Here is a 14,665-nt window from a genome sequence, read left to right as displayed (position 1 = left end):
CCACATAACCTGTTCCTTCTTATTAACTGTCACATTCCCCTATGCTTTTAGGGTCAGAAAAGATTTCTAGGTCAAAGCATGCACTTCTGCGCAGCCTTGGAATATTCCCTCCTACCACTCTTTGGTAATAGTGCACTATTTGTGAGCTATTCTTCTGTTCATTATTTTCTAATAATGAGGTAGGTGCTAAAAGAGCCTAGCTGAATCAGTCTTAGGGTCCATCAAGTCCAGCATCTCATCTCCAAAAGTGGCAAGTCAGATGTTCTTAGAGGCTTGCAAGCAAGCCAGAAAGGTGATTCCTTACCCTGTTTCTTGTTTCCATTTCAGAACCTGCAGGTTCCATTTAGTATTCATGGGTCAGTAGCCACTGGTAGACCTATTCTAGATGACTATGTATAATCTCCATTTACACTATTTCAGCCAGTGGCTAACCTATTCTATGGCAGGAAATTCCTTTCTTCTTCATGGTCTCTGCGAATCATACATATGGGTTGTACTGTGCCTGCGCAGTTCTGCTTGGAAAACTTCTAGAATCACTGGGCAAAGTTAACTTTGTAACTTTTTGGCAGTAGCTCCGCCCATCCCTTATAAGCCCCTTGCGTTCCCGCTCTTTCCCCAGTTCCTTCTTTCCGCCACATTAGCTGCTTGGGGAATTTCGCTCTGTGTTACTTGAACTTGTTTACTGGACTTTGACTTCAGACTGTTCTTGACCATTCTTCTTCTGACCCCCGCGCCGCCCCCCCCCCCCCCCCCGTGTATTGTTGACCATTCGGCACGTCTTTGATTTCTCTTTGGATCTTGATTTGGCTTAATGATGTCTCCAGCACCATTTAAAAAATATGATGTCTGCAGTGGTAAGATCCCCGTACAGGATCCCCACTCTTCTTGTCTCCTATGCCTTGGCAAGAATCACAACTCCAAAGCTCGTGCCATGTGCAAGTCCTTGACCCCTCAGGCTAGAAAGAACCGTGACTCCCGATTGATTGTGGCCATCTACCGAGGGGTCCTCAAGCCTCAGGATACCGACCAGCCGGGTTTGGCACCCACGGCTTCAGAATTGATGCCAGCTGTTGCTGGTTCTGTGGCCCAGGGCTCCAAGACCAAGCATAGTGCCACCGTGGCCCAGAGCTCCACCACTGAGCCAAGTGCCACCGCCGAAAAGCCTTCAAAAAGGCAGGCGACCGATGGAGCTGGTTCAAAGCCGAAGTCCTCAGAAAAGGATAAGGCTAGAACCAAGGACTCAGGCTCCGATAAGAGTTCGGCCCAGGAGGTGAGCTCCTGAAAGGACACGAGCTCTAAATCCGCCTCTAAGAAGAGGCACGTCCCCTTGGATGTGGGAGACGGCTCCCCTCACGTCTCATCGAAGAAGGCCAAACCTTTGGCCCCCACTGAGGCTTCGGTACAGCCACCATCTCATAAGAAGGCCCACTCCAAGTCATCCGAGAGCTCTTCTCGCAAGAAGACCCATCAAGAGTGCTCGGATACTCCTCGACCTCCCAGGGACCTTGCATCTCCTTCGGTACCTGTGCAAGTCGAATCAGTGCCCTCAGTCCTCGCTTCTCCAAGGACCATCTCAGTATCAGCCTCAAACTCGGCCTCTACCTTGCCTGCAATGCTGGCTTTCCACCACTCCAATGACGATGTCCGGTCTGCCTCTCCGTCACCTCACCGGTGCTCTTCAACACCTGTTCCTCGAGTCCAGGTGCACCAAGCCAAGGTCCATCATCGAGAGGACTCAGACTGCTTTTATGATAGCGAGATCGATAGGTACTTCGTCGCTGTCAGCCAGAATGTGTGGCCTATAGCCGGCTGTCATCGAAATCCACTGTGCCGCCAATGCAGGCTTCCATCTCAAAGGGGCTACCGGCACAATCCACTGGATCACCAGGGCACACAACTTCTCCTTCAACGCGTGTGGCCACCACTCCGTCAACGGGTTGAGCACCCACGCTGACCTTCAAGCCACTTCCACCCGTACCGACACTGTCGCGCCATGCCATTGACACCGATTCCGGATCTGATGCCAAGGGTTCTCATGCTTCTCGCGTCCATTTGGGCTCCTTGGATGAGGTGGCTCCTCAATCTCCGCAGGAACTATACCAGCCTGGCTCTTCATCCCCAACAGATGATGTCCGCACCTTCTCGGAGCATGTTATTAATATGGCCAACTCTTTGGAGCTACAACATTCTCATGTCGAGGATGAGACCAAGGATGCAGTCGAGAGGAGGATTCACGGCAAAGTGCCGAGACTTCCCTCCATTCCACTCTTGCCTTCCCTGGGGAGCATTGCAAAACGCTCATGGGACACTCCGGTCTCGCTGACTGCATCCTCTAGGAAGACTGAGGATCTCGCCTTCCCAGTGTTCCTGGCTTACGTCCCACCCAAAGCAGAATTCAGCGATCGTCGAGGGTTCCCAAAAGGCGTTCACCCCGAAGATGTTGACATCGCCAGCCCACCGCGAGGCCAAAAAGATTGACGGCCTGGCTAAGAAGGCCTATTCTGCTTCGGTGCTTGGCTTGAAGGTGGCAAATTACAACGCATGTATGGGGGCCTACATTCAGTGCCTCATGGAGAAAATTTCACCGGTCATCCCTGATGTTCCTGAAGACTGCCAGCGGGTCCTCACAAAAATTAGGTGTGAGATATGGGATCCTCAGACCAGTAATCCACAAGAAAACATATTCCAAAGAAAGAAAGTTTATTGTGGAAATAAGGCAGAAGTAATCCATTGACACATTTTTGCAGAATCTGAGGTTCACAGGAAAAAGTCCCACTTTTATCCTTTCTCAACCCCTCCTTCCTCCAGCCCAGTTCTATCCCCACACCACACACACCTTGCTATGGCAACCAAGACTTTCTCAGGAGGGACTGCAACCTTGGACACCAGATGCAGTAAAAACCTTATCACCAGCATTCCAAGCTGCCCAGCTAGGCCTCTTCGGCAGGCCATTATCTATTAAACTTTTCTACTCACTACCCAACCCCCTCCCACTATAATATTCATAGACAAAACAGGAATATGAACAGTTATATGAATGAATACGTATATATATATATGAACAACCATCATAACTGAACTCAATGAACTGAATATATTTACATGTATGAATTACCATTATAACTGAACTCCAATGACTAATTCTGACATTAGGGATGAAGCCCACTCAGTTGGCGGCTGGCTTATTACGTCGACCCGGCACTCCATGGACTGCTCAGTGAAATCCATGGAGGCGTCCATCGCGCTCAGGAGACATGCCTGGCTCCGTTCCTTGGACCTCAACCCCGGCGCCAAGTCAATGGTCGAGGACATGGCTTTTGATGATTCCGGCTTGTTCAACAAGGAGACCAATGAACGGCTCAGTTACAAGTACCAGAAGAAGGCTGCGGCCAGGAAGCACGGTATGTCTCCTCCTTCCCAGCCTCCCTTCAAGAAGCACTATCGCCAGTGGCAGGGCCAAGGGCAGAGGCCGTTCCAACAGGATCAACCGTACCAACAACAGGAGCACCAGAGGCAGCGCTACCCTTCCCAGTCCTCTTCATCTTCTGGCCGTCGCCAGGCCCCTGCTCGGTACCGTAAGAGTCGCCGTCAGGATACCAACCAGGGAAACAAGAGGTCCTGAAGGGTTCCTGCATGCTTCGTCCTCCCGCCCTCCTCCTTCCTTGATAGACTTAGGCCCTTCTATAACACCTGGGCCTCTGTCGCCTCCGACTCTTGGGTTTTAGATATTGTCTGCAGGGGATAGGCCCTCGAGTTCGAAGAGCTCCCTCCAACTGGAGCTGTTGTTTCCATCACTCCCTCAGACACCCTTCTCGACGAAGTACGCACTCTTTTTGCTAAGAGCGCCATCTCGCCCATTGACTCTAGTGAGGCCCCTAGATGTTTCTTCTCCAGATACTTCACGGTGACCAAAGCTGATGGGGGCATAAGACCAATCCTCGATCTAAGAGCCCTCAATGCTTTTTTGTCATACTGTCAGTTCCGTATGGTAACTCTGGCTTCTATTTTGCCCTTGTTGCATCAGGGACTGTGGTTTGCTACCATCGACTTGAAGGATGCTTAATTTTCATGTGGGGATTCGAGAGAGCCACTGGAGGTTCCTGGCCTTTGATGTCGGTTCTGGCATGTACCACTACAATGTCCTTACCTTCGGCCTCTCCACAGCCCCAAGGGTCTTCATCAAGTGCATGGCCCTAGTCATGGCATACCTTCACCAGCAGGGCTCCAGGGTCTTCTCCTACCTGGACAACTGTCTCCTTGCAGCACCCTCCGTGGAAGAGCTCCAAAAAGATGTCGAGTTCACCTTGTCACTCCTCTCGTCCCTCGGGCTTGTGGTAAATCTGGAGAAATCATATCTCACTCCATCGAGATGGATCAATTTCATAGGCACCATCCTCGATTCCGAAGATTGCGTCACCTATCTCCCTAGGGACCATTTCCTCATCTCTGGAAGATGTCTGTAAAGCGCTACAGGCTGGACACCAGGGCCAAACGGGACGCAGCCTTTGGAAGGACAGTGTTGGTTTCAGAGTTACATTAATTGCATTGCGTTTCCAGTTGTTTACATGTTGAAATGAGTGTCCGTGTACTGCATTCCTACTGGTTTACATGCTTTCAACTGAATATCTTTTTGCCAAACTTGTCTTGGTTTGCAACATTCATAAGCTTACATAGGTCTTGCATGACCTATTGTGTTGTTTCTCTGTTTCAGGTGTCAAAACAAGTTTAAGTATTATTTATTGAAGTACTGGTAACAGGTGTACCAGGACCTAATGTACCTTATGTCTTGCACAGATTAAGTGCTATTTATTGAGGTACCAAAAATGACTGACACAGTCTTGGGTTTAAAGATTTTATTGTGGTTAATAAACACACTTTATTTCAACTTTGCTTGGGTTTCATGACACTCCCTCCGCCGTGGACCTAAGCCTGTCAGTCTCAACCCATTTGTATGATTTGCAGAGACCACAAAGATGGAGAACAGGTTGCATACCTGTAATGGTATTTCTTCGAGTGGTCATCTGCGAATTCATACAAATCCTGCCCGTCCTCCCCTCAGTGCCCTGCTCCTCATTGGCTCATTCTCATGTCGCTCACGCGGGTCCAATTGCAGAACTGGGGAAAGAGCGGGAACGCAAGGAGCTTATAAGGGATGGGCAGAGCTACCGCCAAAAAGTTGCAAAGTAAACTTTGCCCAGTGATTCTAGAAGTTTTCCGAGCAGCACTGTGCAGGCGCAGTACAACTCATTTGTATGAATTCGCAGATGACCACTCGAAGAAATACTGTTACAGGTATGCAACCTCTCCTTATTCATTGTTTGGAGAATCTTAATTTGCCTTTTCTGAATGTACTGCTGTCAGTTCATTGGGTGACTCTCAGGGGTGTGGTGTGAGAGGAGAAAAATGCCTCTCTGGCTGCTGTCTTCACCACAGTGCAGGGTCATTCAGTCTGTCTGTTGGTTGTAGCCTGCTTCTAGTCTTCCCTTTGTCATAATCTCAGCTGTTACAGCCTTTTTTCCATTTCTGAGGCTATTGCCATAGGTAGGCCAGGGGGCAAGGACTGGACTTCTTTTTCAGACCTACCCTGTACTCAGAAGGCTTGGAATGCTGTGGTGGTGAATACTGTAGGCACATAGGTTGGTGTAGCATGTGGGAAACAAGTTTGTATAGCATGTGGGAAAATGTTGAGAATGTGAAGGGTTTATGGAGAAGTTGGTGTAGCATGTGGGAAGTGCTCATATCTTCTTCTCTAAAAATAAAGGAATGAGAGAAAGCAGCTTAGTTTGAACACCAAAGCCTTGGGAAGTGTGCCATGGAAGAAGCTGACTTCGGTGGTGGGCAACATCAGTTAGGTTCACTCTCTGTATTTTTCCAGGCTAGGTTCAGAAGATGGGGATGGTGCATGGTGTCCTGAGATTCCTGTGGAGCCAGATGACCTGAAAGAGTTCCTGGAGATTGATTTACATGTTCTTCACTTTATCACCCTAGTAGGGACTCAAGGGCGCCATGCAGGAGGCCATGGCAATGAGTTTGCTCCAATGTACAAAATTAATTACAGTCGGGATGGCATCCGATGGATCTCTTGGCGAAACAGGCATGGAAAGCAGGTAAGGCAGTGAGACAGAGGAGGAGAATGAAGAGGAAATGGTGACGGTGAGGATAATAGTGTTCTTATTCATTGCTGTTATCAGATGAGCCGTTTATTGTGACATAAATAGAATGGGTTGATTTCTGACTTCCTCCACCCCACACTGATGTTTTGGGGAGAGCTTCTTCTACGCATCTCAGGAACCTGCCTTCAGAAAAAGGGTAGAATCTTTAAGCAGAATTTTTAAAAAATGCCAAGGACATTACCTGTTTTTTGGGAAGGGAGTACCATGGGAGGGGATGCATCTGCAATGAAATTCTAGTTTTGATACCAAAATTTACTTCTAAAAACACGACTGTACTTTTTGGAAATACAATATATATTTCTTATTACGTACGTTACATCATATTCATTATTTATTTATTTTATTTACTCTATTTATACCTCACTCGTCAGCCAGAAAGGCTCTCAGAGCGGCTTACAGATAGTTAATTAGACATTTCCCTGCCCTAAGGCTTACAATCTAAAAATACGTAACACAAAAGGAGAAAAGAATGGCAGTGGAGAAGGGAAATAAGTCCAGCTGTTCTTCTCTCCCTTTGAGGCCTGGACCATGGCAGATGGCATGGAGGCAGGGCTCTTCTTCTTACTTTAGTCTAGGCCTGATGAACTGGGCCTGCCTTTTCACTCCCTCTGAGACCAGATGGTGGCAGATAGCATGGAGGGAGACCTTCTTCTAATATCTTCATAACACTTAAATCCTTATTCTCCTTTTCACCTCCTCTCCTTCCAGAGCCCTCTTTTTTCCTCCTTCTCTAATCCTTCTACCTTCTTCCAGTCTTCTCCCCTCCCTCAAAATCACTTCCCCGCACCTTCTCACTTTTCGTACTTCTTCTATATTCTTACACATTCATTCAGATTTCCTTCCTTGTCATTACAGTCCATATCCCTTTATGACTTCCTTATGACATAAGAAGTTTTAGACAATTTTTACATTCTTTTCTACATTCTTTTTCATTTTCTTCATCTTTTTGTAACCTAATACTCATACCAACATTTGATCAAAAAGAAGATTTTTTAATTCTGTCATGTTAAATTTGTCAGTAAATCTGTTGTTGCCATTGTTCACATTTCTGTTCTTTGTTGTTCAGCACCCATGATTTCTGCTGAAGAAAATCTTGAAAAGCTGTTGTTGTTATTATTATTATTATTCACATTTATTTATAGAGCGCTGTAGAATTTGCATAGCACTTTACATAGTAAGGGTCAAATAAAATAAGGCAAAAAAGCATAAAAATTTGCCAAGTGGCATACAGTCTAAAACGACAACATTACATAATTAAAATATCTCTAAAATAATACTAACTAGTATATAATAAAGACAAAGTAAGCAGCAGATTAACAACCAGTAATTTAGAATGCCTCCCTAAACTAGAGTGTCTTCAATTTGGCCTTAAACTGAGTAAGGAGATTCCTGGATCCACAGAGTCTCCAAGGTTTAAGAAAGAAGAATCCAGAGCCTGGCCAAAAGTCACAGGATTAATAGAATGAAGGTTGCGAAAGCAGCGTTGAACAATTTGACGAGCAGGTGGATTATGGACGAGGGCAAAAGAGATAAAATGATGATCAGACAATGGGAAATCCCTAGCCATGAAGTCAGAGGTTACACATTTTTTTCGTAAGAACAATATCAAGGCAGTGACCAGAAGAATGAGATGGTGCATTAGAACAGCTTTTGAGACCAAAAGAAGACAACACAGAGAAGAGACGTACAGTCGTATGGATATTAAAGTCCCCCATAATCAAAGAGGGGAGTTCATCCACTAAAAAGAAAGTCAGCCAGGTCTTGAAATCCGACAAAAGCTTAGTAGATCATCCTAATAGATGATAGATAACCAAAGATGAAGTGGTAGGAAAGTTTAATAGCATGAAGTTTGAAAGACAAAAAACAGTGCTGTTGAGGAGAAGACAAGAGTTGAAAGGGACAGGGTTGGATAGCAGGACACTGACCCCTCTCCCTCTGCCCTCCAGGTGATGAATGTAAGAAAAAAAAAGTCCACCAAACAAGAAAGCAGTAGAGGTTACAGTGTCATGAACTGGAAGCCAGGTTTCAGTGAGAGCAAGAAGATTAAGAGATTTAGCAAGAAAAGATCATGGACTGTCATTGCATTAATATCAACTGATTGGCAGTTCCAAAGAAAGCAAATCAAAGGAAGCTGAGTACAGGGAAAACACTTAATGGAAATTAAATTAGGAGAAATAGTAGGAGCCATAGAAGAAAATAAATTAACAAGAAAAAGATCAGCTTCTTCATCAGTCAAGATGTTACAAACCAAACAGGAGAAAAAAACAATTGGAGACAGTCAGATGCTTGCATGTTGTTTCAGTCATTAGTAAAGATGGTATGCTGGGGAGGATATCTTTTGAAGGCAGGCTCCTCCTTCTGGCTATGTGGCAACAGAGATTTTCAAAGTCCATTTGCATCTCAAGAGAGACTGTTAGAATCCTGATGTATTCTATCAGATGTATTATTGGTGTGGATGATGGGGGTTGGGATATGCTTTGGCTAGGTTGTTGTAGATAGTGCTTGGTAGTGTTCAGTAGAGCCAGGTGGTGCTTATCTAGTGGCCCTGCTCTCAGAGGCTTGATATGCAGCTTTCAGCTAAGGGGGATAAAAGCTGAGGGGGGAGTGATGGAGGCTGAGAACCAGTGAGAAAGAGGTGGGGTTTTCTGTGTGGGCTTTTGGCTTAGGGGAGGAGTAGTCTAACTAGGGGGATTTAGCTATTGGTTTGGTTGGGAGGGGTCAGTCTCAGCTATGAAGCTGAGTGATGTAGAATTGCTGATTCTGGATCTATCAATAAAGTGCTGTTGATTCATCATTGATTGTCCAGGATTCTGGTCTCCCACTCTGACAGAGACCCTTCTTTTGCAATCCAATATGTCTCCATTACCATGGCTGTAACTCTTCTCTGTCTGTTTACTGTCCAGCAGCCATTTCTTTTCTCACTGTATGTTTCCTCTCCCCACCCCACAGATACTTGATGGAAACACCAACCCATATGGCATTGTTCTCAAGGACTTGGAGCCACCCATCATTGGCCGATTCATTCGCTTTATCCCCATGACTGATCATTCCACAAACGTCTGCCTCAGAGTGGAGCTCTATGGTTGTATATGGCTGGGTAAGTTCATAGTACAGGAAATAGAGCTGCTTCAGGTCTCTTTGGAAGTATGCTGTTTAAATGATGCATGCATCCTAAGAATCCGGAAGCTGCACCAAAGCTGCACTCCAGTGCTTAGGAATGGAGTGTGGCTTTGGCGCGACCTCCAGACTCTTAGGACCCATGCATCATTTAAATAGCATACCTCCAAAGAGACCCAAAGTAGCTTTATTTTGGCAGTCTGTAACAGGCCATTGTTTACTTTAAGGGTTTCCTCTTTTCTGTTGAAATTGTCCAGGTGTTTGTGGATTTCAATGGCTTCCCTGTGCATCCTGACATGTTAGTGGTTGGCATGGTCCAGAATTTCAGTGTTTTCAAACAGTATTTTATGCCCAGGATGGTTTGTGGCATGTTCTGCTACTGCTGACTTTTCTCGATGGCCCAGTCTGTAGTGTCTCTCGTGTTCCTTGATTCTTGTTTGCACACTGCGTTTGGTGGTCCCTATGTAGACTTGTCTGCAGCTGCATGGTATGCGGTAAACTTCTGTGGCTGTGAGAGGGTCTCTCTGGTCCTTGGCTGAGTGAAGCATTTGCTGGATTTTCTTCGTCGGTTTGTAAACCATTTGCAGGTTTTGCTTCCTCACCACTTTGCCTATTCTGTCTGTGACTCTTCTGATGTATGGTAAAAATACCTTCCATTTGGGTGGCTGCTTGTCTTCATTCCTCTGGGTTTTCCTGGGCCTGACAGCCCTTCTGATGTCTGAGCTGGAATAACCATTTGCCAGTAGAGCCCGGTCCAGGTGCATCAATTCATAACAGAGATAAGTCATAACATGAGAACCTCATGGTCAGACTAGGCATTATATGGGAGATCTATGGTAAAAAGATAATTGGCTTTTTCTGTAAAAGCAAAGCAGTATCTTTCCAAGCTCTTGTTTTCAGTGTTTTCTCCCTTGACTTGTACTTAACATAAATGCTCCGCTGCTATTTGCTGTGGAAATGGGGAAAGGCAGCTACTATATATAGATGCTGGTCTTTTTCTGTCTATGTGTCTAATGGGAGAACAACTGAGCTGGGGAAGCAGCATGGGGGAAACTGATCCCTCACCCTGTTTTTCTTTGCTTCTGCCCTGATCCAAATGTGCTCCACATCTGATCTTCACTGGTGTGTGCTTGTCTCCACATTTCCTCTTAGCTAAGGAGGAAGACACAAAGAGAACCATGGTTTAGTCCTTCATCAGAATGCTACATCAGCTCTCCTCTACAAACACAGTAAGCCAGAGGGAGAATTTCTGTCACTTACAATAGCCTGTATGGCTACTGTAGCAGAATTAGAGTTTAGATGACATTCCTAACTATGCAGATGGGTATGTTCTGAACCTCCAGGTTGGCTCCCTGTTTGCAGATGTTATTCCAGATCTGTGTTCTCACTAACTTCCAGGTTGATTCTGGTCTTTGGCCGTAATAAAGAATTTCATTTCATTTCAACCTCCAGGTTGGCTCTATATTTGTGGATGTCCTTGCAGATCTGTGTTCTCATTAACAGCAACAGAGTAAAAATAACCTCTCTTTTAACCATTTACAGATGGGTTGGTTTCATACAATGCTCCAGCAGGGCAGCAGTTGGTTCTACCTGGAGGAACTGTGATTTATCTGAATGATTCAATCTATGATGGTTACAGGTAGGTTCATCATTATCATGAGGCTAGGAAAGGTTCAAATCTGGGGAGGAGGAGATATTTAAGCCATATTAATATTTCAAAGTGAAGGAACCAGGCAATCTGATTGGCTCAAAGAGGATTATAATGTTTTTGAATTGAAACAAACAGAAAGCATCAATCATAAATATTTTCCAGAAAGTTTGCTCCTGTCACAACTTCTAGAAGCTTTCTTTGTGGTTTTATGGTTAGAATCAGATTTCTGCATCCAAGGTAACAACCTCTCTGCTTCTCTGGTTTTGGTATCCTACTTAATTCAATGGAACAAACAAAACCAAAGCTGATCCTTTTGTAGAAATGTGGCCTATTTGCCTAATTTATTGGCACATTGACAATTGTTGGAAATCTTTAAAACCTCTGAGGTACAAATATTTTGGGAGTATAATGGCTCTATTCTCTGAAAACAGAATCCACCTTCAAATGTTAACTGAAAAAGTTGTAAATATTTCTCTAATACCTTGAAGGCTAGACCCATGCAGCAGCATATATCAGATTCTTCCAGAAATTATTTGTTTTCAGAAGAACTGAAAATAACCAACCCCAGATAAAAGGGTGCTTAATTTGTAACATAAACAAAAATATTAAAAATAATAAATAATAAAACTTTAATTTATATCCCGCTTTTTGTTACCACAATCAAAGTGGTGTATAATCTTTTAAAAATACAGTATATACAATTCCCCCCCTTAAAAATGGATTAAACAATTCTATCCATTAAAATTACAAATGATAAAATCTAAAAACAATAATACAATAATAAAATAACGGTGGACAGAATCTTCGCTTATATATGTCTGTGAGGGGAGCGTTACATGGCCGGGTTCTATTCCGGGAAGGCCTGCCGGTAGAGAACTCCTGAGCCGCACCTGTTAAATTGGTCTGAAGTGGGATGTTGAAGTCGGGACCTGCTTTATTCTGAGTAAGACCTTTAGACCATTTAGCAGTGTTGTGTGCAATGACTGGGAGTGATTTCCAGGATTTCAGCTGATTTTTTCCTGGAAGTGCCAAGGATTGAACTTCAGACTTTCTGCATGCAAAATAATTTTTCCCACTGAGCTTTAGCCCTTCAGATAGCTCGCCGTAACTAGTCAATAAATTAAGGCTGCAATCCTCTTCCCACATTCTTGGGAGTTAGTACCATTGTACTCAATGAGACTTGTCTTTCATTGGATACATTTGCACTATAAATCAATGAAATGTCTTTCAGCAATCTCTCCTTCCATATCATTGTGCTTGTCCAAATTAGAAATACACCCCAAATTCAGCTCGAGATATAGGACTGATTCTAATTTTCAGATGACAAAGTTCTTGTGTAGTGTCTATATACAACATTATTTTTGTGAATGGAAGTATGCTTTAAACATTAATTCTTTTCTGTTGTTGTTTGCTGTCAAGTCGAACTCAACGTATGATGATCCTATGCATGAGAAACCTCCAAGACACCCTTTCATCAACTTTTACTAATTTTGTTTATGGTTTTTGAACATATATGCATCAGACTTCTTATAGCATATATATGAAAAAGCTCATATGTCAAAACATTCACAAGTTATTACATCAGCAATATAATTAGTATTTGAATGTTTCAGAAATGTCTGCACTTGTTTGGAATTTTTTTTATAGGACTATTTCCATAAAACAAATTACCACATGGTAATAATGTAGCAAAAGATGATTTCCAGAAAACTGCAAGAGCTTTGGCTTTCTCTATGTTCTCTATGACAGCCCCCACGCCACCCCCATATCCAAAAGTGTATACTCAGTGGAAGTTGAAGAATCGCCTGGATTGATTTTTAATAGGATTTAAGATGCTGCAGCTGGAAGCAGAACCTGGAAAAGAGCAATATACATATGGAAGCATTACGTGGATCTCACTCTCTTTACAAGCTATCCCTTGTGAAGAATTTACTGCATTACAAAATGCCATGAAAGTCTGCTCATCCCACAGCTAAACTAAACCCCTCTTCACTGAGTTTATCCCTCTCTGTATCCACTGACTCAGCCTCAGTTATTTTAAGCGGTGGTGAAGAAAGCCATACTCAGTATGGACAAAGATGCTTGCTGAAATTCGGGATAGAAAGTGTTGAGGCTTATCATGTCCTTTTGTTTCCTTCCCATGTGTCTCCCACTAGCATGACAGAAGGACTAGGCCAGCTGACAGATGGAGTTGCAGGCCTAGATGATTTCAGCCAGACCCACGAATACCATGTATGGCCTGGTTATGACTATGTTGGCTGGCACAATGAGAGCACCACAAATGGATATGTGGAAATCACCTTTGAATTTGATCGGATTCGAAACTTTACTACCATGAAGGTTGGTTGCCACAATCACTCCGTGATCCTAAGTTGCCATGGAGTACCAAATCACTGGTTTTGCATGTGTGTTATACTAGTAGTTGCCTTTCTTCCTCCTGCTGTCACTGCCTCTGCTTGCATAGGTAAACTGGCTTAGTGCACCAACAAGATCCTGACTTTTTTTTAAAAAAAATTATTGACAAATTTTTATTAGTTTAAAAAAAAATACATAACACACTACATTCCTTAAATTAATACAATCTCTTCTTTCCTCAAGGCAAAGTCATATTTGAGCGTCTTATCTACATTATGAGAGACACTAGTTCTTGGTCCTCTTCTTTATCTTTCTTTTCTTCTTTAACTTCTCGTTCTTTAACCTGAGCCTTTGCTTTCAATGTTTCTTCTTGTTGTGTTCTTGTTTATAAGTCAATCAATTGCTTTGCCTTTCCCCCCCTTTTTCTTAAAAACTAAAACTTTCTCTCTACTCTTTTATTCATAACACACACATTCCTACTTATCTATGACTTCCACCACTTTACGAGAATCCAACTAAATACTCTCTTATATCTTGCTATCTCGTTTATACCCTTCTCCTTCAATATCTTAACAAAACTATACTTTCCAAATGTTCCAACTACTATATTGTATCTTCTACAAATATCTTTTACACAGATAACCACTAGGTTTTCCAGTCTTTCCCCCCCTCTATAATCATCATCATCGAGATTCTATAACACACTATATCACTTTTTATTTGTTTGTTTGTTTGTTTCTATACTGCTTCCTTAGTTTATCTCTTTGTCCCTCTAACAAAAATTCAAGTTTTTTTCTGATATCATAAAATTAAAAATGCACAGTAGAATAACATAGTTAATAAATTATAGTACAATAAGAAGTATCGTCAATAGATAATCAAATTATTTCCCCATTTCTTCCTAATAAAATCTAATACTTTTCCCCAGTCTTCTGATATAGTTTCTCCAGAATTTTCTCTCAGTATGTTTGATAGTTTGTCCATTTGCAATAGAGAGTTAATCCATTCTTCTATTTTTGGTATTTCTTTTGTCTTCCATTTTCTCGCGTATAAAACCCTGGCGCTAGCTAACATATACATCAATATTCTCCCATATATTTATCTAGATTATCGTCCAATATGCTTAATAATATACATTCTGGTGTTTCTTCTAGTGTAATTTCTAGTATCATATTTATTGTATCTATTATCTGCCTCCAGTGTTCTTTTGCTTTTCCACATGACCACCAACAATGAAGGTAGAAGCCTGCTGTTTTTTCACATTTCCAACATAAATAAATTTGTTTTCTTATATATTTTGGCTATTTTTATTGGGGTTAGATGCCATCTCAAGTACATTTTAAACCAGTTTTCTCTTGAATTTTGTGCC

The 14,665-nt window shown here is 43.0% G+C and overlaps 1 protein-coding gene across 1 annotated transcript in view; it reads left to right on the top strand.

The window, feature by feature from the left end:
- The window catches only part of LOC149316674 (discoidin domain-containing receptor 2), a 76,168-nt gene that overhangs the window by 15,318 nt on the left and 46,185 nt on the right, over positions 1 to 14,665 (top strand). The window contains exons 3-6 of the mRNA XM_089516011.1: positions 5,876 to 6,107; positions 9,123 to 9,270; positions 10,833 to 10,929; positions 13,098 to 13,281. Of these exons, the coding sequence (XP_089372137.1) occupies positions 5,876 to 6,107; positions 9,123 to 9,270; positions 10,833 to 10,929; positions 13,098 to 13,281 (661 nt within the window). The remainder of the gene's footprint in view (positions 1 to 5,875; positions 6,108 to 9,122; positions 9,271 to 10,832; positions 10,930 to 13,097; positions 13,282 to 14,665) is intronic.

The sequence above is a fragment of the Sceloporus occidentalis genome, unplaced genomic scaffold (genome assembly GCF_023333645.1).
Source record: "Sceloporus occidentalis isolate IW3139 unplaced genomic scaffold, rSceOcc1.0.p SCAF_3, whole genome shotgun sequence".
NCBI lineage: Eukaryota > Metazoa > Chordata > Lepidosauria > Squamata > Phrynosomatidae > Sceloporus > Sceloporus occidentalis.
The sequence above is the reverse complement of the archived record's forward strand: the minus strand, read 5'-3'. Positions and strand labels throughout refer to the sequence as shown.